At 42.1% G+C, this 24,858-nt stretch overlaps 2 protein-coding genes across 3 annotated transcripts in view; both read left to right on the top strand.

Moving 5' to 3' along the window:
• LOC143442926 (uncharacterized) overlaps positions 1-23,870 on the top strand; it is a 27,774-nt gene extending 3,904 nt beyond the window's left edge. Inside the window, exons 3-5 of the mRNA XM_076937707.1 lie at positions 6,520-7,004; positions 9,746-10,007; positions 23,822-23,870. Of these exons, the coding sequence (XP_076793822.1) occupies positions 6,520-7,004; positions 9,746-9,911 (651 nt within the window). The 3' untranslated portion in view covers positions 9,912-10,007; positions 23,822-23,870. The remainder of the gene's footprint in view (positions 1-6,519; positions 7,005-9,745; positions 10,008-23,821) is intronic.
• Positions 23,828-24,858, top strand: part of Arap2 (ArfGAP with RhoGAP domain, ankyrin repeat and PH domain 2) — a 150,057-nt gene continuing 149,026 nt past the window's right edge. For both annotated transcript variants that reach the window (XM_034509442.2, XM_076938512.1), the window contains exon 1: positions 23,828-24,858. In XM_034509442.2, the coding sequence (XP_034365333.1) occupies positions 23,963-24,858 (896 nt within the window). In that variant the 5' untranslated portion in view covers positions 23,828-23,962.

Here is a 24,858-nt window from a genome sequence, read left to right as displayed (position 1 = left end):
AATAAAGCAAACATTTACCCAAGGCCCTATGGTGGGTACAACCATAAATCATGAGCAAACAGTAAGGAGGGGCGTGTCTCTGTAGCCAAAGTGCACAGGTGACTGACAAGGATTTTTCACTGAGTAAAACCTACAGGCCAGGGATAAATGATCAAGGGAGAACACTTGCTACAACTCAGTACTAGGAATAGCCTTTCCCACCCCCACCCCCACTGCGAGGTGGTGGGGTGGGAATTAACTTCAGAAAAGAAGTCTGTGTGGTAAAACTATATCTTTAAGTTTATAAAAGTTAGCATGCAAACTAATGGGGTATGTTCATACATACTTTGCTTTGGTGTATCTTCCCCCATAGCACCCACCCCTCTTCCGGCCCTCCCCTTGCTTCCTTTCTCTTCAGAACTCTTCTGAGGCATATGTGTTAAACTTTTTGTTACCTTCTTTGGTTTTCCTTATGTTTTGTTTTGTTTTGTTTTGAGACAGGGTTTCTCTGTGTAGCCTTGGCTGTCCTGGAACTCATTCTGTAGACCAGGCTGGCCTCGAACTCAGAAATCCACCTGCCTCTGCCTCCCAAGTGCTGGGATTAAAGGCGTGCACCACCACTGCCCGGCTTTTGGTTTTCCTTATAACCCTTCTTGAAGATTCCCCCTTTTTTCTCTGCTGGTCAGTCCTCTTTCTACTTTCAGGATATAACACACACATCTTCATATATATAATATAAAAACTAAAACCTACATTATCCATAGGGAATAAAGCACACTGTGTTTGTTTTTGTGAATCTAATATACTTAACTTCATAATTTCTTGTTCTTTCCATTTTCCTGTAAATGTCAATGTTTTACTTTTGTTTATGGCTGAATACTTTTAAAGAACTTTCTATACCCTAACAGAATATTGTACAACGTACAGTCTTTGAACCCATATGTCGTAGTTAGGGTTTTATTGCTGTGAACAGTCACCATGATCAAGGCAACTCTTATAAGGACAACATTTAATTGGGGCTGGCTTACAGGTTCAGAGGTTCAGTCTATTATCATCAAGGTAGAAGCATGGCAGCATCCAAGCAGGCATGGTCCAAGAGCAGCTGAGAGTTCCACATCTTCATCTGAAGGCCACTAGGAGAAGACTGACCCTCACCAGGTAAGGAGGGTCTCATTGCCTACCCCCACAGTGACACACTTCCTCCAACAAGGCCATATCTGCTAATAGTGCCATTCCCTGGGCCAAGCATATTTAAATCACTACACCATATCACAGACTTTTCAATCCTAGTTCTCTTCTTTACAGCTTATACCTTCTTAGCTGAGGTAACTTTCAGTTTATACAAGGATTAAAAAGGTGATAATAGCAGAACCTTGTTCTCAGCCCAACTGAGAGGGCTGGGACAAGCACACCAGAATACATGGTTCAAAAACAGAAATATCACAAAACCCGTTTGCTTTTCCATCAGTTAATTAGCCTTATCACTTCCAAGGCCCAAGGTGGCAAGTATAGCTCAAAATATCATCAGTCAGACCTAGTTAGGATCCAGACAGAAGGTGCTGGGGTTTGGATCTGAAATGTCCCTCAGGGATGGCACCTTCTACAATAGGCTGGGCCTTGCCACATCAATCTATAAAGAAAACACTCCACAGGCCTGCCCATAGGCTAATCAGAGGATTGTCCTTTTTTCTCAGATGACTTCAACTTGTGTCAAATGGAACAATCACACAGACAGACATACAGACAAACAAAAACCTCAACTAGCAGAGACCCCATTCTAAGGGAGAAAGGCAGAAGGGGGGAAGGAGGGAAGGAGGGATGGAAGGAGATGAGGGAGGGAGGGAGGGAGGGAGGGAGGGAGAGAGAGAGAGAGAGAGAGAGAGAGAGAGAGAGAGAGAGAGATTGAGAAGAGAAGAGAATTCACAGAAGTGTATTGTAGAACCATGGGAGAAGTTAGGAGATAAGAAAAGTTGGTGAGATGCTAATGAAAGGATATAAAAGTTGAGTTAGATAAAATGAACACATAGATGCACTGTTCAACACATAACCAAACACTATACCAATTTATAATAGCAGAGCAAGCTTTTCCCAGATGAACTAAACTTGTGTCAAACAGAACAAACACATAAACAGACACAGACTAACAAAAACTCAACCAGCAGAGACCTTCTTCTAAGGGAGAAGAGGAGAAGAAAGGAGAGAGGGAGGGAAGAAAGAGAGAGAGAGAGAGAGAGAGAGAGAGAGAGAGAGAGAGAATATGAATTTACTGATGTGTATTGTAGAGCCATGGCTACCAGAGAGGTTAGGAGATAAGAAAAGTTTTTGAGATGTTAATGAAAGGATATAAAAATTGAGTTAGATAAAATGGACAAATTGATTCACTGTACAATATATAATCAATTTATAATCTATACCAGTTTATAAGAGGAGCACATCAGGGGATGTAGTTAGAGAAGAGGCAAGAACACAAGATAATTTACATTTAGTTCTTCAGTTAATTTTTTATGTCAAATTGCATGTTCCATAATATTAATTCATAAAATGAGTGAAAAGTGCAGTATTTTTAAATTAATGTTATTTTGCTTATTTACACCCATGTATTAAACATCATGAAATACTTGCCTGCTGCACCTACAACTCTATATTTTCTTTCTTAATATATATTTTTTATTGGTTATTTTATTTATTTACATTTCCAACTGTACATTTTCTATCTGGCAAAATAATATTGGACATTTTATACAAGAAATATACAAAATAATATTGGACATTTTATACATTTTAATTTTTATGTGTAAGCAATTCGGGCTATCAGATATTGTCAAAGTATTGAGAAGGAAATGAAACTTGAACTTAGTTGTTGGTGAATCATGGGAGGAAAAAAAAGCAACAGAACTAAATGCTCTGAGGGGTTACTAATTCCTAGGTGCCTTACACGCACAACCACACTGCTCCAAATGGACATTATTTTTACAGGTAGAGAAACCAGAGCCCAAAGGTCAATGAATGTACTCAAACTGCCTCAGCCCACAGGGCATGTCAGGCTCCATCTTGAATGGGGCCTTTTTAGGCTCAGCACCATGGTATTCACCACAGGCAATCTCTGGAGAAGACTGGCTTGGAGCTATCCCTCCTTATGCTCCTACATGATGGTGTAAGTCACTCACATCCCATTTTCTTTCTGTTTCTTATCTGCAGATAACACTGCTATTGCTTCTCTCTCTTTTTGTTTTGTTCTTTCTTTTTTTCTCTTTTGTTTTTTTATTGGATATTTTACTTATTTACATTTCCGATGTTATCCCCTTTCTCCATGCCCCCAACCCAGAAACTCCCTATCCCATCCCCCGTTCTTCTGCTTCTGAGGATGTGCCCCCATCCATCCACCCACTTCCCCATCTCTGCCCTCGAATTCCCCCACGCTGGGGCATCCCACCTTCACCTTCACCGGACCAAAGGATCTCCACTCCCAATGCCTGACAAGGTCATCCTCCACTGCATATACAGCTGAAGCCATGGGTCCCTCCATGAGTGTTACCAGGCTGGTGGTTTTGACCCTGGGAGCTCTGGTTAGTTGGTATTGTTGCTCTTCCCATGGAGCAGCAAGCCCCTTCAGCTCCTTTAGTCTTCTCTCTACCTCCTTCACTGGGGACTCCATGATCAGTACAATGGTTAGCTGCAAGCATTCTCCTCTGTATGTGTCAGATTCTGGCAGAGCCTCTCGGGGAGACAGGTATATCAGGCTCCTGTCAGCATGCACTTCCTGGCATCAATAACAGTGTCTGTGTTTGGTGACTGCACATTGGATGGATCTCCAGGTGGGGCAGTCTCCAGATGGCCCCTCCTCCAGTCTCTGCTCTACACTTTGTCTCTGTATTTGCTCCCTTGAGTATTTTGTTACTCCTAAGAAGGACCAGAGCACCCATACTTTGGTCTTCCTTCTTGAGCTTCATGTGGTCTGTGAGTTGTATCTTGGGTATTCTGAGCTTTGGGGCTAATATCCACTTATCAGTGAGTGCATACCACATGTGTTCTTTTGTGATAGGGTTACCTCACTGCCCTGCTTCTCTTTTTAAAGATCTGCTGTTGTCACATTGTCACGACATGAGCTCCTGCAAGTTCTTGGAGCAGCAGCTGTCCTGCAAGTAGCCAGTGGATATTAGCACTGCTCTGGGGTTAGAAAAACAGGGGAGACTGAAAGAGAGAGAGGGGGGGAGAGAGAGAGGGAGAGAAAGAGGGAGAGGGAGAGGGGGAGGGGGAGGGGGAGGGGGAGGGGGAGGGGGAGGGGGAGAGGGAGAGGGAGAGAGAGAGAGAGAGAGAGAGAGAGAGAGAGAAGAGAAGAGAAGAGAAGAGAAGAGAAGAGAAGAGAAGAGAAGAGAAGAGAAGAGAAGAGAAGAGAAGAGAGGAGAGCTAGGGTAGAGGGGGTTCCCATGCATCACCTCTTTCATGCTGATGTATTATGGATGAGAGGAACAAAGGCAGAAGAACGGGTTAAGCAGCTCCATTTGCTCTGCTATCCAAAATCTAGGAACTAGGGGTAGGGGCAGGTCACTTTGGAGTAATTCTAACCTTGATGGGAAAATAGTGGGCACAGATTGCTACTCCAGGAGCTTGGCAGTCGACATATCTCCATATCTTAATTCTTATAGAAAGTCAATTTCTTTGTCCACTTTGTCCTCTTAATGCGTCACTTAAATAATTTATGCTGTACTAATACAGCTTAGATGTGCTCAATTTATCTGCTCTTCCCCACTTAGCCTCTTTCAATTTCAATTAAACCCGCATTTATAAAATTGGAAGAATTATTTCAACTCAGAGATGTGGCATACCTATAAAATATTTATCAGTTGTTTGGCTAGAGACTAGTGATTAACAAGCAATTAATAAAAGGTAGCTTTTACCATCTTCCCTGAGGTATCTGCCCTCCCCCCCCACCCCCACCCCATGAGGATTCAGCAGACCAACTTAGCACTCAGGAGTGGTGTATACAGTCTGTAGCGGAGTGGTCTTTTACAGCTGCTATTAAATCACAGGTGCACCCTGCAGCACCAAAGTCTGTCCCCTGGGAGAGAATGACATCTAGAGATTGTTCTGTAGTTGTTTACCATAGCATCGTCAGAGTTGCAAGTTCAAATTATCCAACAGAACAATTTTTGAAAATTCCAGATAATCGAATGACAAGATTAAGGAACTAAGATAGTGTAAGGATCCACAGCGTCCAAAAGATTTTCTTAAATCAACTACGAAAAGTAACAAGTTAAAGCATGGTCTCCCGAGACACTATAACTGATGTAAGAATACTTGTAGATTTGATAACCTATCTTGTTCAGAGAAGGATTTAAGAAGGCTAATAAAGTTTGGGGGTGCGGTGGGGTGGGGAATATGTGTCAACTGTTAGGAAAGAAAGGAAAAGAAACCAAGAGTGCGGGAGAAAGATGAACCCGGGAAAGAGCAGTGCACAGCAAATGTGTAATAAATACCATGGAAGTAAAAGTAAAAGCAAAATAAATTAATAAACAAATAAAAATAAATAAATAGAAAGAACGAACAAAAGAAAAGGAAATAGACAAAAAGAATTCTGCAAGTCTTTGGGGGAGAAAATGAAGGCAATTTGCCTAGGGCCTTCTGTCAAACACTGTAAAGAAAGTGGTGGCTTGGGCCTTCCTTTACCCCTGGAAAGATGGTGCTTTGGGCTGCCAGCTGGTGATGTGGACTCATGAAGGCCAGAGCTCCTGGGAAGCCTCTCACCCCGTGAGCTTCACCCATTATCTTATTTTCATAATAAGGTCTGCGCTTCACTGTAATTGCTTCACTTTTGTCAACAGATACAGCGGGAAGATAAGTACTTTCATGTTTTGAGGGAGAAACTCAGGTAGGTAATCTATTAAAAACAAACAAACAAACAAACTAACTAACAAACTCCAAACTGTAGTAAGAAGCAGGTTAGCAATGATCCTGCTTGCTCTCAGGTAGGTTTCTGGGATTCCCTCTTTGTCATCTCATCACCAAGATCAGACAAGGACTGATTCAAAGACAGAAACAACCCCCATGTCTGAGACCTAGTTTCCCAGGGATAAATGTTCCTCAGGCCATTGGTGTTAATGCTACTCCTCCTCAGATTCATCTAAAAAAAAGGGGGGGGGGGGGGCGGGGGGAATCTTAGAATCTGGTCGCAGCGGTGACTGGAGGGAATCCCACATTGAGTTTGGTAGAGATACTTATTCCAGGAACCTTGGAAACCGGGTGTCCTAGCTGAGTGTGAAGTTTGGGAAACGCTGAGGCAACAGGGAAAGTTCTCGGTAGTGTAGCGCTTCTGCAATCAGAGGCGGCGGGATCCACCCCGTTGGCCACCAGCCCAGGTCAGCACGCACGGTCCCAGCACCGTGTTAGCAGGAACCCGACTAGGGTCTCCGCCGGGAGGGTGACAGGGCCAACCCCCCGCCCGGGGGACGCGCCCTTCCCCAGGTCCCCACTGGGCAGACGCGCTCCAGGTGGCCTGGGCGGCAGGCGCGGCCGAGCGGCGGGCGGGCTGACTCAGCCTAGCAGCAATGCTGCGGAACCGGGACGGCCTGCCCCGCCGCCCCCTCCGCTGAGCTCGGGCCGCCCCCGCCGGCCGCGGATCCCCGCCCCCGGGGCTCGGGAGGAAGCAGCCGGGCGCGGCGCCGAGCACCTGGGCGGCCCGGGCGGGCGCGGCTTCCGGGGCTGCGCGCTCGCCGGCTGAGCCCAGCCGCGCTCCCGCCTCCAGGTGCGGCGCGGGGTCCGCCCGCTCGCTCGCCCGCCCGCCCGCCCGCCTGCCGCCGGGGACAGCGCTCCACGGGGACGAGCCGGCGCTGCGCTGCCCCGGCTCGGCGGCCGCGCGCGAGCGAGGCGAGTCCCCGGGGTGAGCTGGCCGCGGTACGGTTACGGTCCCGGTACCGGGTGCGAGATCGCAGCGCTTCGGGGGCGCGCCGAGTCCCCCCGGCTGCTCTGGATAGTGTCGCTCGGATTGCGCTTCCCGCGAGTGGGCGTCGGAAGAGAAACCAAAGGCGGTAAGTGATCAGAAAGCTGCGCTTGCTTCTGGGATTTGGCCCCGCAGGGGTGACAGTCCAGTCTACCACTCTGTCTCATCCTCCTCTGCCCCCACTCCCCCCCCCCCCCCACCCAAAACAGCCTGGGCGAGTTCCAGGCACTGAGTTCTTTTCTCAGTGGAGGTAATGACTTGGGGCTCTGTGCTCCTCCCTGCGCCCCCCGCACCCTTCTGGTTACACAGTTAAGAGGCAGCCCTGTTAATTAACTTTAATTACAATCATTCGGCCTCCACCTGCCTGAACCCAGAACTGTACCAGGGATCTCTCTGGAGTGCGGTTACCAGGCAGCTCTCTCACCTTTAGTGTGGGAAACAGTTCTCCTGGGAGAATTGGTGTCCATCTATTAATCGAAGTAAGTTTTTATTTTACTTCATTCTGACATTTTCATTTTAAAAATCAGTCTTGGATTTCTTGGTGGCGATCTGGACTTTCTTTGACTTGGAAGATTTGGGAAATTATATTGTGAACCATAACCTTTGATATTTAGATGAAGAAAATACAAAGAAGTGATAAGATACGCGGGCTGTGTGGAAAACTGTCTCAGGCCCTTCTAAGTTAGATGAGGGATAGCAAGTTTGTCCTTGAAGTATAGGACACTTAGTAGCACATAAGTTCATTGTTTGTTTTAAGTATTGGAATACGCTATTTTTAAAAGTACATTTAATCGGATGTCGTTGCTATTCCCAATAATAGCTTTGTACTTACCAGCCCAGTATTGATTCTCTTTACTTCAGCTCTGTGCACCAGAAGTGTATGGAGTATTGCCTGTAAGTAAGTAAGTGGAAGGTGGCTATGGATGCCGTAACTTTTTAAAGGAAAGGAATAGCTACAAGATTCTTATTTGTGACTTTTATACACTTACAAGAGAAGTGTGGAGGGCAAAGACACTTGGTATTCCACTGTTTAACAATGTTTAAAAGAGAGAAAATAAAAGTGGGTCGTGCAAGTAGGCTATATCCTAAAATGGAAATATCCCCTGGCTCTGGTCCAAGGAGAGATTGAACACACATTTAAGGTGGGTCTTCACACCAAGAGGGTTTTATATAGACTTGATGTGTCAGAGCCATTTTTTTTTTTTTTTTAAATAAAATGTACCTAGAGAGTAAGTCAAAAAGCTTGTTAAAACTAATTTATATGGGTCTGCTGTCTTGTATTCTTTCCTTCCTCTCCTTAGGCTGTCACATTCGTTTTATGGGTTGCCTGTGAAAAGATTGGCCGAGGGTCCACTTAGAAGCAAATTCTTGTTTTCCTGACATCTCAAGTTCCCAGTTGTGAGGCTCATGGGCGCTCAGTGAATGCTCTTCAGATTAAAGTACTTTTAGTTACCATGGTTAAATAGAACTCAGGTTATACTGGGTTACAGTTTTTGTTTCTTAGATTAGCATTTTGAAACTGAAGTTTTAAAAACCTGCTTCTGAGGATTCTGGGTTATAGACTTCGCCAGGTCCTAGGAGAAGACTTGGCCTTCTGTTTTGTTACTTCCTAAAGCATTTCCTTGCAACTAACAAACTCAGTGTGGTGAACTTGACCATAAAATTCAAAGTATGAATGACAGCCACAGCTTTAATAGTTTCTGTTGTCACGTGCCCAGCCCCTTTTTCAGACTTGTGTATTGAGTCACTTATTGGTCTTTGCTTTTGCTAAGCATGTGGAGTGTTTCTGATTCTTTGTAAAAGGCTAATCAGGCGATGTCTTCTTATTGGTCCTGGAAATACATGTTAGCTTTTAGTCAGACACACTGAATATAAAAGTAGAGGTTAGTGGATGCCTCCTTAAGTCATGTTTACATTAGAGTTTACTATTTTAGATTTTTAAAAACATTGGTCACGGCGTGGATAGATGGCTATATTTCTACCAAGCCTAATGACATGTTTGATCCCCAACACTCAGGGCCTCATGGTGGGAACTGACTCTAGCAAGTTTTCCTCTGACCTCCGACCTCCATGCAAATGATGTGTCTCTCCCATACATGTACATACATATGTACACACAAAGAAACAACACATTAATATACATAAAATATATATCACCCAAATAAAATATGTAATATTAGTAAAGTCATCTGGCTCACTTATTTTTTTTTCTTGAAGTAGCAATGGTATTCTCTTTTAATTATTCTGTGTAGAAATTTTCTTAAAGTTTTTACTCAACATAAGCACACCTTTACCGATGCTCAGGTGAGAACAAACATGTTCTGATATGGGTGAGGTAGGCATTCTGTTGAAAGCTATTTGAGAGAGGTGGAGAGAATTATTTTCTGACTTTTATGTGTCTATAGGGGTGGATCGTTGAGGGAATAAATGGCTTGTCGTTCCTGAAAGTTCTCAAAAAAAAAAAAAAAAAAAAAGAACATAAAATGAAAACAGAAAGCAAACAAAAACACCACTTGGTTATGCTGTGTGGCTGAGCACACGGAGAGAAAGGCTTGTCTGTCAAACAAGGAAAATCATTTTCCTGGTTAGCAGATGACTTGGAAGACTCGGGTGGAGGTGGTCAGAAGGACTGTGGAGAGAGTTTCACTTCATTCTCGAGAAGTGCAGACTCTTCGCTTTCCAGGTCTTCAGCTGACTTCAGCTGCCGTTCTGACTTCAGGACTTGTTGAACTCTAGAACCATAGCATCTGCTCCACCTTCTTGCTCTGGCCTGATGTTTATCTTCTCTCCCTGGGCCTCCTTCCTTCATGGCCTTTGGTCTACTTTCAGGTGTTGGCGTCTCCACCTGTGGCCTTTCTTCTTGAAAGAGAAGAGAGCTCCTCTGTTGACTAGCTCCTATTCTGACCTCAGCACCTGGAAAGCCCCAACTTGCTGCAGTCTTTTGTTGTATCCCTCAGGTGGATGGGAGACTTCTAGAGTCCTGGATCACTTCTAAAGGATGGTGTCACATCTGTGGGATTTAAGTAAAGCACAGCACTGTAAACCCTGTAGACTTTAAGGTCACAAAGCTGAGTCTTCATGTTGTTTCAGAGTAAGTGCTATTTCACATATGCCATGTTCTTCTGAGAATGTTGTCCTGTCTCCCTAGCCCTTCCTTACTTGTACTGGGCAGTTTGTCTCAGGACTGGTTGTTTATACCCACGCCATTGCCTTTGCGTATTGTCAGGCCTGAGTCTGCTCTTTTTTTTAACCTACTGGAGGGAGGACATTGAATTTTCACTTTGTAGCCCTCGATGCTGTTCTCAAGTGAGATAAGAAGTACTGTTATCTAGAACTGAAAATATTTCCCGCTATTATCTGGAAGAGAGCAGTGTCCTTTAAATATTTACTGAAGGAGTAGATGTAAACAAAAGGGCATGTAAGTTCAGAGACAGTTGAAGTACTTGTCTCCTCCGAAGAACAAGAGACTTTAAGAATCATAGAATCAAGAGGAAGCTCTTGAATTCAGTTGGAAAAGAGGTCAGGGTGCTATTTATAAATGCAGAGAGGAAACATTCACAGTAGGCTATTTTGAAACATCTGGTTGTTGATCTAAAAATGTGGCTCTTGCATTCAGAGACGTGGTGAATAGATATTTGTACTACAACACTGAGATGTAACGCACACAAAAAAAGTGTGTCTACATCACAGGTCTGCATGTAACGTTCTTTGTGTTGAACTGCAGTATTGTTTCAGTTTTTGTCTGGATCAATGGAATGTTCAAACGGTATTCACTGTATCACAAAATGGATCTGTGTTCACTGTATCACAAAATGTATGCCCATCCGCTTCTCGGTTCAAGATTTTGCAAGGATTGGGTTCAGCCACAGATATGCTATAGACTGTAGTTGGGGCCACGAAAGGGCCTGTTCCTAACAAAAGAGATGTAGGTTTTAGAGCACGTGGATGAGCATCGAACACAGTGGTGCAAGTTTTAGTTTGTCAGTCTTTGTGGAAACTGTGGAGGATAAAATCTTTCTTTGGTTGCCCTCAATTTATGGCTTTACTTGACAGATCTCTCCATTAGAATTTAAAATAATTTTCAAACCTCTGCTAATTAACTCAAAATGTAAATGTGCTGTGGCCAAGGAGACTGAACTATGCTGGTACTATCTAAAACATACAAATACAGGCATTGGGCATGGCACACTGTAGTCACCCCTCATACTAAGAAAAGGAGTTGGTGTCCTGGCTTTGACAGAAACACTGAACTCCAGATTGCAGAGTTGTGTTTTTCTGATTGCACAATAAGTAAAAAATGTCTCCGAATAATCTTTTCCCTTTCATCCAAAAGCCAAAAGATTTTGCTTAGGATTCAGTTATTTTAAGATCAAGTTTCACTTATTTTGCATCTAGCAGCTAATGACTGAGTATTTACTGTTTGCCAGAAACCCTTCAAAGGGCCAGTGAATATTTAAACATCTCACCCTGAAAAGAGCCTGGAGTTGTGTGCATTATTATCTTCTCTATGGTGACAGTGGTGAGGCTGGGGAGGAAAAGACATTATGGAAGGCCAAAAAGGTTGTGTGCAGCAGAGCTGGAGTCTTTGGTAATCACTGTAGTCTGTGTCCCAGGTCTAAAGTCTTCCAATCTCAAAACACTAATTATGTATCTATCTCACTAGTTTAATAAAGCTCTGCTTAGCTTACTGCTGTATTAAGTGGTTTGTGGGCATATTAGAAAAATAATTTACAGTCCTCTCTTTAAGAAGGTGACATTACTGTGCAGGCCAAAGAATAACACTCAAGCCTAGTACATTCATATCATATGATATAATTAAATATAGTATTGATTATAATGATTAATTAATAATAGCCAGCACTAATCATATGCTTGCAGTTCAAGACAGGTCATTCTATATGTGTCTTATGTGTGTATTTAAAATATAACAACTTTATTAGAAATTCTATAAGGAATTCTATTACATAAATGCTATAATATATAGAGGAAATTCTATATATTCTATATAAATTCTGTCCTCAGTAAGGTACCTGAATTTCAGGAAAGTTAGATAATTTTATGAAAGTACTCAGTTAAAAAATAGAAAAGCCTAAGTCAGGGAGATGGTTCACTGGGCATTAGCCTGGCAAGACTGGTGACTTGGGTTCAGTCCTAGGAACCCACACTCAATGCTGAATGTAGTGGTGCCTCTATAATCCCAGCATGCCTACTATATTATAGGAGATGAAGTCCTGAGAACTCCCCTCCCCACAGGAACTCTTGGGCCTTCCAACCTGGAATGAATATATATATATATATATATATATATATATATATATATATATATATATCACAGCAATAGAAACAAGAAAGACCCTGCTGTGACATGACAAGGTTGTAAAGCAGGAACCAGCAGTCCCCCCACCACAAACACACACACACACACAGAGAGAGAGAGAGAGAGAGAGAGAGAGAGAGAGAGAGAGAGGAAGAGAAAGAGAGAGAACACACAAGAACACAGACAGAGAGGAGGAGGGAGAGGGAGGGAGGGAAGGGAGGAGGGATGGAGGGGGAAGAGGGGAAGTGAAATCAATAAAATGAATTAAAGAGTAGAGAAACCTGGATTGGAATTTGGGCATTACGGTGTCTAGTATGGTGTGGGTGGATTTAATGGGGGATTAGGGGCAGATGGAGTAGGAAAATCTCATGGACTGATCGTACTGCACTTACAAGATTGAACTGTCAAAGGAGGGGAATAAAATGTGCAAGGAGTTCTTTCTGTTTCCTCTCTCCTCTCTGCTTTATCAAATCACCATCTTAACCACTCTGTCAGTGTACAGTTGGATAGTGTTGTGTGTGTTTATGTTCTTGTGGAACAGACTTTCAGAACTTTCCTTCTTGCTAAATCGAATCATTATGCCCATTAAACATAAACACCCCCTCACCTCTCTGCTCATTGATGCTCACAGTGTACTCTTGATTCTTACAGGATTATTTGATCGCTCACCCTAACACTTACAAGTGTGTTCATATAGTACTTTCTTTTCTCTGACTGCTTTATTTTACTTAGTAAAAAGTTCTAAAGGTCCAATATTGTGTTAGAATTGTCTGTCTGTCTGTCTGTCTGTCTGTCTGTCTGTCTCTCTCTGTGTGTGTGTGCATTTCTCTGCGTGTGTATACATGCCTGCGTGTGTCGACATGTGTGGGCACACATTCATGTGGAGATCTGAGGGTAACCAGAGAGACCTCAGTCACTTTCCGTCTCCCTTACTGGTGTCCTTCCTTTGAACACGTTCGCGCACACACCTTCTGTTATAATCTAGCTAGGCAGCCTGATCTCAGGAGGGTCCCTGTCTTTTCTCTACTGAGTGCTGAGAGTACAGGAAAGCTGCCGTGCTCGTCTGTTATCTCCATGGGTACTGGAGACCAGAACTCAGATCCTTGTGCTTGAAATGCACATATTTTACTGGCAGTCATCTCTCCAACTTCCATTTCTAAAACCAAACAAAACAACAAGGAAACAAACGAAAACCCCCTCTCTCCCATTGCTTGGATGCATGTTTGGTCATTCATGTGGCTATATACCTTGGGTTGCTCCTTTTCTTCTCATTGGAGGCTGAGTCTTTTTGTGCCACTCCTTTCTCCTGAGGTTCAGCTGTATTATTGCCCTTATTGCTGCTTGCTTCTTTGGCCAGTAGAGATTATTTTGTTCTTGTTTGATTTGTTTGTTTGTTGGGCTTTGAATTTTGCTGGGTGAACTTCTCGGTAGTTACACATAAGCGCTCTTTCTGCAATGATATGTCCAGGATAGATATTGTGCTCTTTCTGCAATGATATGTCCAGAATAGATATTACTAAACTGTATATTACCATCGCTATAAAAAATGACGTCAGAGATGTTTACCATTAACTTGTTATTGGCTGTTAAATCTCAAGGAATTAACATGTAAATGAATCGAGCCTTGTGTATTTAACCACTTATATTGATACCCACAACCGTAATAAACCTAAAGGTTATATAACACTTGGGCTTGCGAGTTGTGGAATATAGTAATTTAAGTAGGACTCTTTAGTGTAGTGATTCTCAACCTGTGTGTGGTGACCTCTTTGTGTTTATATTTCAGATGTTTACAATACACCTCATAGCAGTAGAAAAATCACAGTTCTGAAGGGACAACGGATAATTGGATGGTTGGGGTGAGACATGTTCCTCGCCACAACATGAGGAACTGTCTTAAAGAGTCCAAGCTTAGGAAGGTTGAGAAGCACTGCTCAAGTGAATTTGAGTGTTCAGACTAATGAGAGGAAGAATATGGCACCATTACCTATTTACCATTTGATCAGCTGAGCAGCTATAAAGAAACATCAAGGCCAACAGTGGGACTTGCTTTCCTAGAGAACTGTGAGACTAACAGGAAACCTACACAGATGATTCACAACAGTGAGTGTAGTTAACAATGTAAGTCCCAGGAAAAATGACCAAAAGTGAATGTGTCTGGAGAAACAGGGATAGGCAAGTGATTTAAATCAAAACAGGGCTGAGAAGATCCTAGTCTTTGGGTGACCACAGGTAACAGATATGGCCAGGTTGAAGGACTTGGATTTCTATACGGAGTTTAATTTTGCCACATAGTAGGGTAGGTAAGGAAGTGGGAGTAGGGAGGGATGGCAGAAGCTCACATTTCACCTTGGATGTAAATATGCAAGGAAATGGCAGTATGGAGTTAGTTCAGACCTTCAAGTTTTTAGTCGGCTTTGAAGAATGGAGTTGAGTAAAATGATAAAAATACATTTCTCAACATCACTTTCCCTTTTGCTTGTTTGTGTGGAACGAGATTGTTGAATGTTGTCTTTATGAGTACTTGGAGTTAATACCTCAGGATTGGACATTGGATTTTTTTTTTTTTTTTGAGCCAATATGATACCCATGTCCTGTGACTATATTTTTCACCAAAACAGAAGTGAGCGTCTCTTCACTCTGTGATCTGAACTAGGTGGTGCACCATCCTATTGACATGATGCCTTTTAATCTTCTGAGGAACAAGTTTTGTGTCCTCCAAAGTTGACTGTCAAGTCGGAGGCAGAAACATTTTTTTTCTACAACCACAAGATATAGGGAACTGATTCATTCGTGTTGGGAGTGAAAATTGGTGCCGTTTTGAAGATATATTGCATCACCTCTCTGAACTGTACCACTCAGTCACAGAGATGAACGAAACAGTCTCTGGTATCCGCTGGCTCTAACCCCAGGAGACAGCACCAGTCTACTGGGAACTACTGTTATGGAAGACAATAATCTTCCATTGTTATTAGAATCTGTAAGACATGTATTGTAAGATGTAAAAAGTTACATTCACTTTTGTAGCTATGTTTTAAATTTCATCTTAATCATGTGATCTAATGATTTTTAAGCCTATTATTTTGTGACAGTTGCAGCTTCCAATTTACTAGAGTTAAGAGGATGAGATTTTTAGTGGATTAAACATCATGAAATCCAGTTCTCCAAATGCTTCTTTTTTTTCTTACCATAAAGAATTACAGTCAACAAAGGTGATTCCCAGAAATTCCAGAATTTACTTGTCTGAGTACTCAATGCCCTTATAATTTAATCAAGTGGCTGAGGTACAAACCCAATTTTATTCTTGTTTTCTTTCCTACTTCAAAGAGGTAAACCAAGCTCCACTGGGAAAGGGTGAAGACAGCGAGAAGTGATGAGGGTTCAGGGGCCTGGGTATTTTTACATGAGGCAGGAGGAAGAAATTGTAGGTGCCCAGCAGGTGCATTGGCATGACTCCAGCTGATCTCCTGCCATATTTGACTCCCAACCTAACGATCTCTTAGTGCTTAGATGGACTGGAGAAATTTGAATCTGTTCTATTGTTGCAACTTACTAGCTTGTTGTCTTAAAGACTGAACTTTAAAATAATGAATCCTTCCTACCTTTCATCCTGAATACATAAGAGGTATCAGGTAGTAGGGAAAAACTGGATTGGGTACAGTTAAAGCAAGAGCAAAGTAGCTATATGTACTTACCAAAGTGGTGGAGGAAGCAATCTCTGAAAAAAGACATCCAATGAGACTAGGCAACAGATAGAGTGAACGTGGGCAGTGGGGATTTGGGATATGAACTGGAGATGAAGAACTGAAAGAGATGGGGGGGGGAGGGAGAGAGAGAGAGAGAGAGAGAGAGAGAGAGAGAGAGAGAGAGAGAGAGAGAGAGAGAGAGAGAGAGAGAGACCATGTTAGACATTAGACACAGGCTGTAGTTCTCAGTGGAGCCAGAGTCAGGGAACCTGAATGTGGGAATTCTGGGGTGTTAGGATGTGGTTTGTGTTATAAGCATATTGCTTCATGTATTGAGCATCTGCTATATTCAGGGAGGGGGCCAAGACAGAATTAGAGATAGAGGCTTGGGTGGTGGCAGCAGGAAAATTGAAGAGATGTAGTTGGATTCAGGTTAGAGCTCAGTAAGATGATAAAACTGCTTCTTAAGTGACACATAGGTCATGCTTGTATCATATGAATGTAAGAGGTATTCCCCTTCTGTTTGCTTCCTCATTTAAGCACAGCAGAATAGTATGGTTTTGTGCACCGTCATGTTTACAATGCACATCATTTGTACCATGTTTCAACACATGCTGTATGATGTTTGTGAACAATACTTTGGTGTTTTTTGGGAAAGTTTGGAAGGTGACAGGATGTATTATGGGATGATAGTAAAATAATAATGGGCAGCCCAGATTTGGTGTTCTTTGTATGCTAGTTGGTGTTCTGAATACGTCAGTTGTATTAACTCACTCACTTCTCATAATGACCCTATGGGGCCAGTATAGGAATGAGTTATACTGATTTTCTGTTGAGGAAGCTGAAGAGACACTAACAGCTTAACCAGGTGCACATGGCCTGTGGGTGGTGACTTTTATTTGATCCAGGTCCCTTTAGTTCAGACTCTGTTTTTTCACTGCAGTAGCCCATGGAATGAGCACGATGTGACTAATACTATGCTCTGAATGTGTTCATCCTCTGAGATGATGTGAGATCAGAACCCCCTAGGGTAACACTCTCTAAAGATGGGACCTTTGGGAGGGGATTAAATCACAACTTCCGTGGGTGGAGCTTTTGTGGATGAGATTAGTGAGGTTATAAGATAGAAAGCACAAGCTTGTCATCCGGTCGCCTCTTCTGCAAGGTGTAAAAGCATAAGTGGGTGGATCCTAGGCCTTACCAGACCACCAGGTACCTTCCTCTTAGATTTATTGTGCTTCAGAACTATGAGGGGTGCATCACTATTGTTTATAAATTATTCAGCTTAAGCTGTTTGTCATAACAGCGTAACTGGCATGAAACAACTCTCTTTGTCTTTGAGATCTAACACAAACATGATTTTCTTTCTTCTTCTTTTTCTTTTTAACAGAAGACCAAATTAATATTTATTTCCATCTTCATGTTCCTTTAGTTACTCTGTAGGGTATTAAAATATCAGTCTCCAAACAGAAACTGAAATATTGTTCGCATACTTCTCTACCTAGCATCTCAGGACATTAGAAGGGGTGTACAACATATTTAAAGAGTGGGGAGGAGTTGGTTGAGATGGTAGAGATGGTTTCAAAGCCAGAATAAGAAAGAATGTGTGTGTGTGTGTGTGTGTGAGAGAGAGAGAGAGAGAGAGAGAGAGAGAGAGAGAGAGAGAGAGAGAGAGAGAGAGAGACTTTATGTGTATGTATGTGTGTGTGGAAAAGAGAGAGTGAGAGAGAAAGAGAGTTTGTGTGTGTATGTGTGTGTGTAAGAGAGAGAGTGAGAGAGAGAGTTTGTGTGTGTGTGTGTGTGTGTGTGTGTTTTGTTTTTATACCTAGTTATTCCCTGTATTTATTATATGCGTATATTCTTGTGGGTTGCTGAGTCAAGGACAGGCAGGCCAAGCAGTACATTCAAAACTCCCTCTGCTGCAACAGAACATAATGAGTAGGCCTAAACAAGCCTGCTTCTTTCTTGTGACATGAAATAAGTTCTTCTCCTCTTCTGCAAGGTGTAAAAGCATAAGTGGGTGGAGCCTAGGCCTTACCAGACCACCAGACACCTTCCTCTTGGATTTACTGTGCTTCAGAACTATGAGGGGTGCATCACTATTGTTTATAAATTATTCAGCTTAAGCTGTTTGTCATAACAGCGTAACAGGACCCTAAACTCCTCTCTACTCTTAAACTCTGTTTTTGCCCTTTCTCTGAGAACAGAAAGGAATCAACGGTAGGAACTTGTAAGTAGTGAGCGCACATCTTGTGATGGAGTTGAGTCTGTAGTATGGGTGGATGCTAGGCAGTATTTGGGTGGAGTGGCTTCTGCCTTCTGATCTATACCAATGGGGGAGTACCTCTGAGTGTTTGCCTTTCATAGAAAAGAAAACTGAACCACTGTGTTGGAGCCATACTTGAGTTCTTGCTTCTAGGAAGTGAAGCAGGCAAGGCTTGATCATAGTTTGACCCCATGTTTGTGTGCAGCATGTTGAGACGGTTAGTATTTTCCATTCAAGGGAAAAGAGTGATAAGGTAAAACTTGAGGGGTGGCTCCAGAGCAGGCTGGAGGACTGTAGAGGATTTGAAAACTCCACATTCAGTGAAGAGCTCAACTATGTATGGTGGGTACTGAGAGGCACTTCTGGTCCTGTTATGCATAATGAGTCCCTGGAGAATCACTGAGTCAGATGATGCCTTCCAGTCACCCCATGGGAAGCACAGAAGGCTGCTGTTGTCTCATATTGAAGAGTGTTCCCATCGCTTTGTATCACATTGGTTTTTTTTTTTTTTTTAATTTTTTATTGGATATTTTATTTACATTTCAGATGTAATCCCCTTCCCCCCCCACCCAGGAACCCCCTATCCCATCCCCCCTCCTCCTGCTTTTATGAAAATATGCCTCCATCCTCCCTCCCAATCCCCCTTCCTCCTGCTTTTATGAAAATATGCCTCCATCCTCCCTCCCACTCCCACCTCCCACCTCCCCACCCACAATTTACCCCACATTTGGGGCATCCAGCCTTCACTGGACCAAGGACTTCCTCATCCACCTATGCCTGACACTGTCATCCTTCCCTACATATGCAGCTGGAGCCATGGGTCCCTCCCTATATACTCCCAGGCTGGTGGTTTAAACCCTGGGGAGCTCTGCATGGTTGGTATTCTTGCTCTCCTCATGGGGCTACAAACCCTTTCAGCTCCTTCAGTCTTCTCTCTCACTCCTCCATTGGGAACCCCATGATCAGCTAAATGGTTAGCTGTGAGCATCTGCCTCTGTATATTTCAGGCTCTGGCAGACCTGTAAGGAGACAGCTATATCAGGCTCCTGTCAGTATGCACTTCCTGGCATCCACATCAGTGTCTACCTTTGGTGACTGCACAAGGGATGGATACCCAGGTGGAGCAGACTCTGGATGGCCTCTCCTTCAGTTTCTGTGCCGCGCATTGTCTCCATATTTGCTCCCATGAGTATTTTGTTACCCCTTTTAAGAAGGGCCAAAGCACCCACACTTTGGTCTTCCTTGTTCATGAACTTCATATGGTCTGTGAGTTTTATCTTGGATATTGCAGGATTTTGGGCTAATATCCAATTATCAGTGAGTGAATACCATGTATATTCTTTTGTGATTGGGTTACCTCACTTAGAATGATATTTTCTAGTTCCATACATTTACCTAAGAATTTCTCGCATTCATTGTTTTTAATAGCTGAGTAATATTCTATTGTGTAAATGTACCACATTTTCTGTATCCATTCCAACCCAGATGTTGAAGGACATCTGGGTTTTTTCCAGCTTCTGGCTATTATAAATAAGGCTTCTATGAACATAGTGGAGCATGTGTTCTTGTTATATGTTGGAGCATCTTCTGGGTATATGCCCAGGAGTGGTGTAGCTGGGTCCTCAGGTAATGGTATGTCCAATTTTCTGAGGAATAGCCAGACTGATTTCCAGAGTGGTTGTACCAGCTTGCAATCCCACCATCAATGGAGGAGTGTTCCTCTTTCTCCACATCCTCACCAGCATCTGCTATCACCTGAGTCTTTGATCTTAGCCATTCTGACTGGTGTGAGGTGGTATCTCAGGGTTGTTTTGATTTGCATTTTCCTGATGACTAAGGATATTGAACATTTCTTTAGGTGTTCTCAACACCTCAATTGAGAATTCTTTGTTTAGCTCTATAACCCATTTTTAAATAGGGTTATTTGGTTGTCACTTTGTCCTATTGACAGTGTCCTTTGCCTTACAGAAGCTTTGCAATTTTATGAGGTGCTATTTGTCAATTCTTGATCTTAGAGCATAAGCCATTGGTGTTCGTTTCAGGAACTTTTCCTCTGTGCCTAGGTATTTGAGGGTCTTCTCCACCTTCTCTTCTGTTAGTTTCTGTGTATCTGGTTTTATGTCAAGGTCCTTTAATCCACTTGGACTTGGATCAGAAGTCTCCTAGGATAAGACTTGATCTCACCTATGAACATCATTGGTTCAGCCCTTGAAGGAAGTCTGCTTAAAAGCCAGGTGATTGCAAGACAGGCTAGTATTAAAGTGCAAAGAACTGCAATGTCTGTGGGTGGAGAGCCTCTTCCATGTCTCCAACTTCATCCAGCTTTGTAGTCATATTTAGCATGTTGAATAATAGCAGAGAGATAGTTTTAGGTAGAACAGTGATGTATCTCTCCTCAGCTAAGGCAGCCAGGAAATAAAGTATATACTGTGAAAGGAAAGGCTTTGTGTATAAGAACACAGACACACTCAAAACAAGCAAATCTAGCAATATGAGTCTTTGAGTTACTTCTATCCTTGAGAATCCAGTTCCACCACTCACATTCCAAGAGCTTGTTATAGATACATATGGAGAAAAGGGCATGTCGTTCTATTTTAGGGGCCCAACTGTTACCTACATAAAGGAGGTAATACCTGCCTCCTCAGAACTATACATGGTGCACAGACATGAAGATATGACATATGCTAAAGGAACAAAAATAACTAGCTTCCTGCCTTGGGAATAACAGTTAACAATAAGCTGAAGTGAGGGAGGGATGTTGGTAGATAGAGAGTTGAATATAATAGAGTTCTTAACAGAATTGACTTCCTACAAGGAGACAGTCACAAGGTATGATGCCTGGCATATGCTTACTGTTTACATCAGTATAATCAATCTGCTATTGTTGTTGTTGTTTTATTTTTTTTAAAGAGGCTACTGTGGCATGGTACTATAAGAAACTTCAGCTTGACTGTTGTGATACTCTGAGTTTTGTAATCACTGAATGCATGGAATAAGGGAAAGAAGAATTATTCAGGAGAAATTGCAGTTTCTTAAGCAATGGGTGTGGTTCTGGGCACAGGCAGGGAGAGCAGAGGTGTACATAAGTGAGTTGACATAACAAAATACCAGTTGGTATAACAAAATGCCACAGGCTGTGTGGCTTAAACAACAGAAATGTATTTCTCATAAGGGTTGTGTCAAGTTGCTGGCTGGCAGATTCTGATTCCACTCTTGTGAGCACCCTCTTCTTGCCATGTACTCAGGTGGGGTGGGGTTGTTATGACCTGGCAAGGGAATAGCAAGCTCTGTGATATCTCTTACAAGCATCTAATCCTATTGTATCAGAATGGCATCACTTAAGGAATTAGTTCCCAGAAATCACTATCTCCAAATATAGTTCCACTGAAGGTCAGGGCTTTACCACAGGAATTTGGGAGTATAGGCATAGCTTAGTCTGTAGCGAAAAGGATAAAGTCAGTAGTTTGTTCTCTGTGTGCACTTGGTGACACAACAGTGGACTTGGGGAATCCTTCTGGATCTCAGATTTGAGTAATGGAGGTAGGGTGGGTGGGTGATGGAAACCACTCATAGAAAAATCTGAAAATTTCTCGAACTATTTCTATGTTATGCTAAAAATTTTTTTTGTTTGTTTTGTTGGTTTTTGTTTGTTTGTTTGTTTTTGTGTTAATAGTTTTTCTGTGAGAGTTGGTAAATGTGACTGTGACATTTGGAATTTATTTTACCCCAAAAGACAGTTCTTCTGATCCTTTTAAATTATGCACCAGTACATTGTGCTTATAATTCATGATGAGATGGATTCTGTACTCACTTATTGTATACATTGTAGCAGTTAATTCCAGCTAGTGTCCTGAAAAAAAAAAAAAAAAAATATATATATATATATATATATATATATATGTATATATGTAATCAATTACAAAGTAAAGTGGTTTGTATTTGGTAGTGTGGCTTAGCGCCTTCTCCCACTTCTTCCCTGACACAGGCATTTCCTGCTTTGTTTTCTTTGCATTTTAACTTCTCTGGTTCTGTAGTAAGACCTAAACAAGGATGGTCTTTTAGAGGACAGTCTCCTCTAAAGCTCTACTTGTTTGACAGTATTTGTTGATTTTTGTTTTTAATATTTAAGACAATACCTTATGTTCCCTTTCACATGCTAAGTCTATCCAGTGCCCTTTGGAGGGCAATAGCAGATGTAATTTCCAGAGAGATACTGTAGAAAGGAAATCAGTTAGGGAACTTTCCTTTGTCTGTTTTATGTTATATTATAACTTTCATATGGCTATTCTTTTCCTTAAAGCATAAGATATTGAAATCTGCACAGACTGGACACACACACATATCCTGCCCTGAGATAAATCAGCTTTTTGAAAAGCCTGTGATGCTAGGGCTTGTGGCATACACCTGTAATGACGAGCCAGTCCAGGATAAGTTTGGAGGTTCACAGATTTGGGCTATGGAAGTAGTTCAAAGCCAGCTTAGTCAACATAGTGAAATCACCTCAAGCTTTATTAAAGGGTGGGAAGCTCTACTGTAGAGCACTCACATAGCATAAATGGGGTCCTAGGCTCCATCTTTACTACTGAAAAATACAAAAAAGAAAATACAAGGATAAAAAAGAAAGCAAAAAGCTTTGAGGGGAAATGGAACCTGCTATTAGACTCTACTAGGAACACATTGAAGGAAAACATGGACCTTTAAATTTTACACTTCACCCTCTTCTTACTGGTTTTCCTATACTTGGAAATCACCTAATTATTATTCTGCTGGTGTTATCATGCCCATTAATACTGACTGCTAACACATAACGCTACCTGCTGTGTTGAAACGTAAGGAGCAGTGGAGTCTGCCTGCCTCTTAAGGGTCAGAATCAGTGGTGAAAGTCGTTCCTAAAAAGCAGCTGTTAAGAAAAAATACCAGCCAGGAGAATAATCTGTCAGTGTCTCTGGGGGCTCTTGTTTAATGCACCCACTTTGTGAATATTTAATATTAATTTTTAAGTCTTGTATCTGACTGGATGCTTACCATTTGACTAGAATGTATACCTTGGGAAGTTGCCTAGTAACACCCGGAGTTTTAATTATTATTTTCAGATATCTTATTGCTCTTTATGGAGAATATTAACCAGGTCTTTATCTTGCTCAGCTGTGCTATTCTATTTTTTGAATATTTTTAATTTTTGGTGACTATTACAGAATTTCCACAAAGGCTTTGAGAACCAGTCTTCATCATTTTCCCTTGCTTTTATAAGCTAATGAAATAAATTATTTTTTTCACATGTATACATTTGTGAGAGTCAGTTTAATTTTGTTATTATGACAGCACTTCTGCTCTGCAACTTTGTGTTAAGCCTGGGAATCCACTTTCAAGGCCAGGAGCAGTCTAGTCTCAGCAGGTGCAATTTCTGTTTTGTTTTCCAAGGCTAAGTTTAACATAAAACTAGGCTTTGCTAATTGATGCCTGTGCTATGGATGATGGGGATGAAGCGTGGGCTTAAAGTGATTGCTTAGCATGTCTGAAGATTTGGGGTTGATTCTCAGCACTACTAAAAGAATATATATATATATATATATATATATATATATATATAATATAATATTTCCTTATAATGAAAATATCCTAATTATATTTTCCAGGTTTGAGCACATAAACAGAAAATAACATTCTGAAGACTTTTGTAAGAAGTGATAGGGGAAAAAAAACCATAAGAAGTACATCCTTGTATGTGTGTCTCGTTGTGCAGCTTTTAATACTCAGATAGTAATGAAGCCACCATTATGTCCTCAGTCAGTGAAGTAAATGTGGACATCAGAGATTTCCTGATGAGCATCAATTTGGAGCAGTACTTCTTACATTTCCGTGAATTTGGTTTCTATACTGTGAAGGACTGCATGTCGATAAATGACAGCGTGCTACATCAAATTGGAATATCACCTACAGGACACCGTAGGAGGATACTTAAACAGTTACAAATGATCTTTTCAAAAATGCAAGACTTCCCAATATATGCAAATGTGCATAAGGCAAAGAACGGCAGCGCTACAAGTGAGCAGCACAGTGTTCTGTCTTCCGGCAGCAACACCTGCATAGAATCTTCTGATTCTGTTACTGTCCATAGACCTGGCCCGACACCATCAGAGATGGTTACAACCAGTACCCTTAGTGAAGGAAACTGTCAGTCTCCTCCATCACATGATAAGCTATCTCTTTCTTCCCATGACCTGCCCTATCCTAAAGAAGATCGACACCACAATGTGGATTCTTCACAAGATTCTTTATTTGGTCATGTAAATGTTAAAATAGACTCTTTGATTACCAAGAAGGCTGAGGAATATACAGCTGGAGAAGAACAAACAGAAAAAGTCAATTTGACATCAGAAGATTCCAGCAAGGCACTCAGCACTAACTCTGAATGTCTTCCCTCTGTGGACTATCCAGCATCAGAAGCACATTCTGGCAGTGGAGCTAATGGTGTGTTAGAAAGCTTCCCGCCACCCCCGTTCTTTCAGTTTCAAGGGGAGATGGTTGTGAATGAACTGTACGTTCCGTCCTCACCCGTCCACAGCCCCATGAGAAGCCGGAGCAAGTTGGTTTCCAGACCTTCTCGATCATTCCTACTGAGACATCGCCCTGTACCAGAGATCCCAGGGTCGACAAAATCAATTTCAGGGAG

This window comes from Arvicanthis niloticus, chromosome 7, assembly GCF_011762505.2.
Source record: "Arvicanthis niloticus isolate mArvNil1 chromosome 7, mArvNil1.pat.X, whole genome shotgun sequence".
Lineage (NCBI taxonomy): Eukaryota > Metazoa > Chordata > Mammalia > Rodentia > Muridae > Arvicanthis > Arvicanthis niloticus.
Note: the sequence above shows the minus strand (reverse complement) of the source record. Positions and strands in the feature narration are given on the sequence as shown.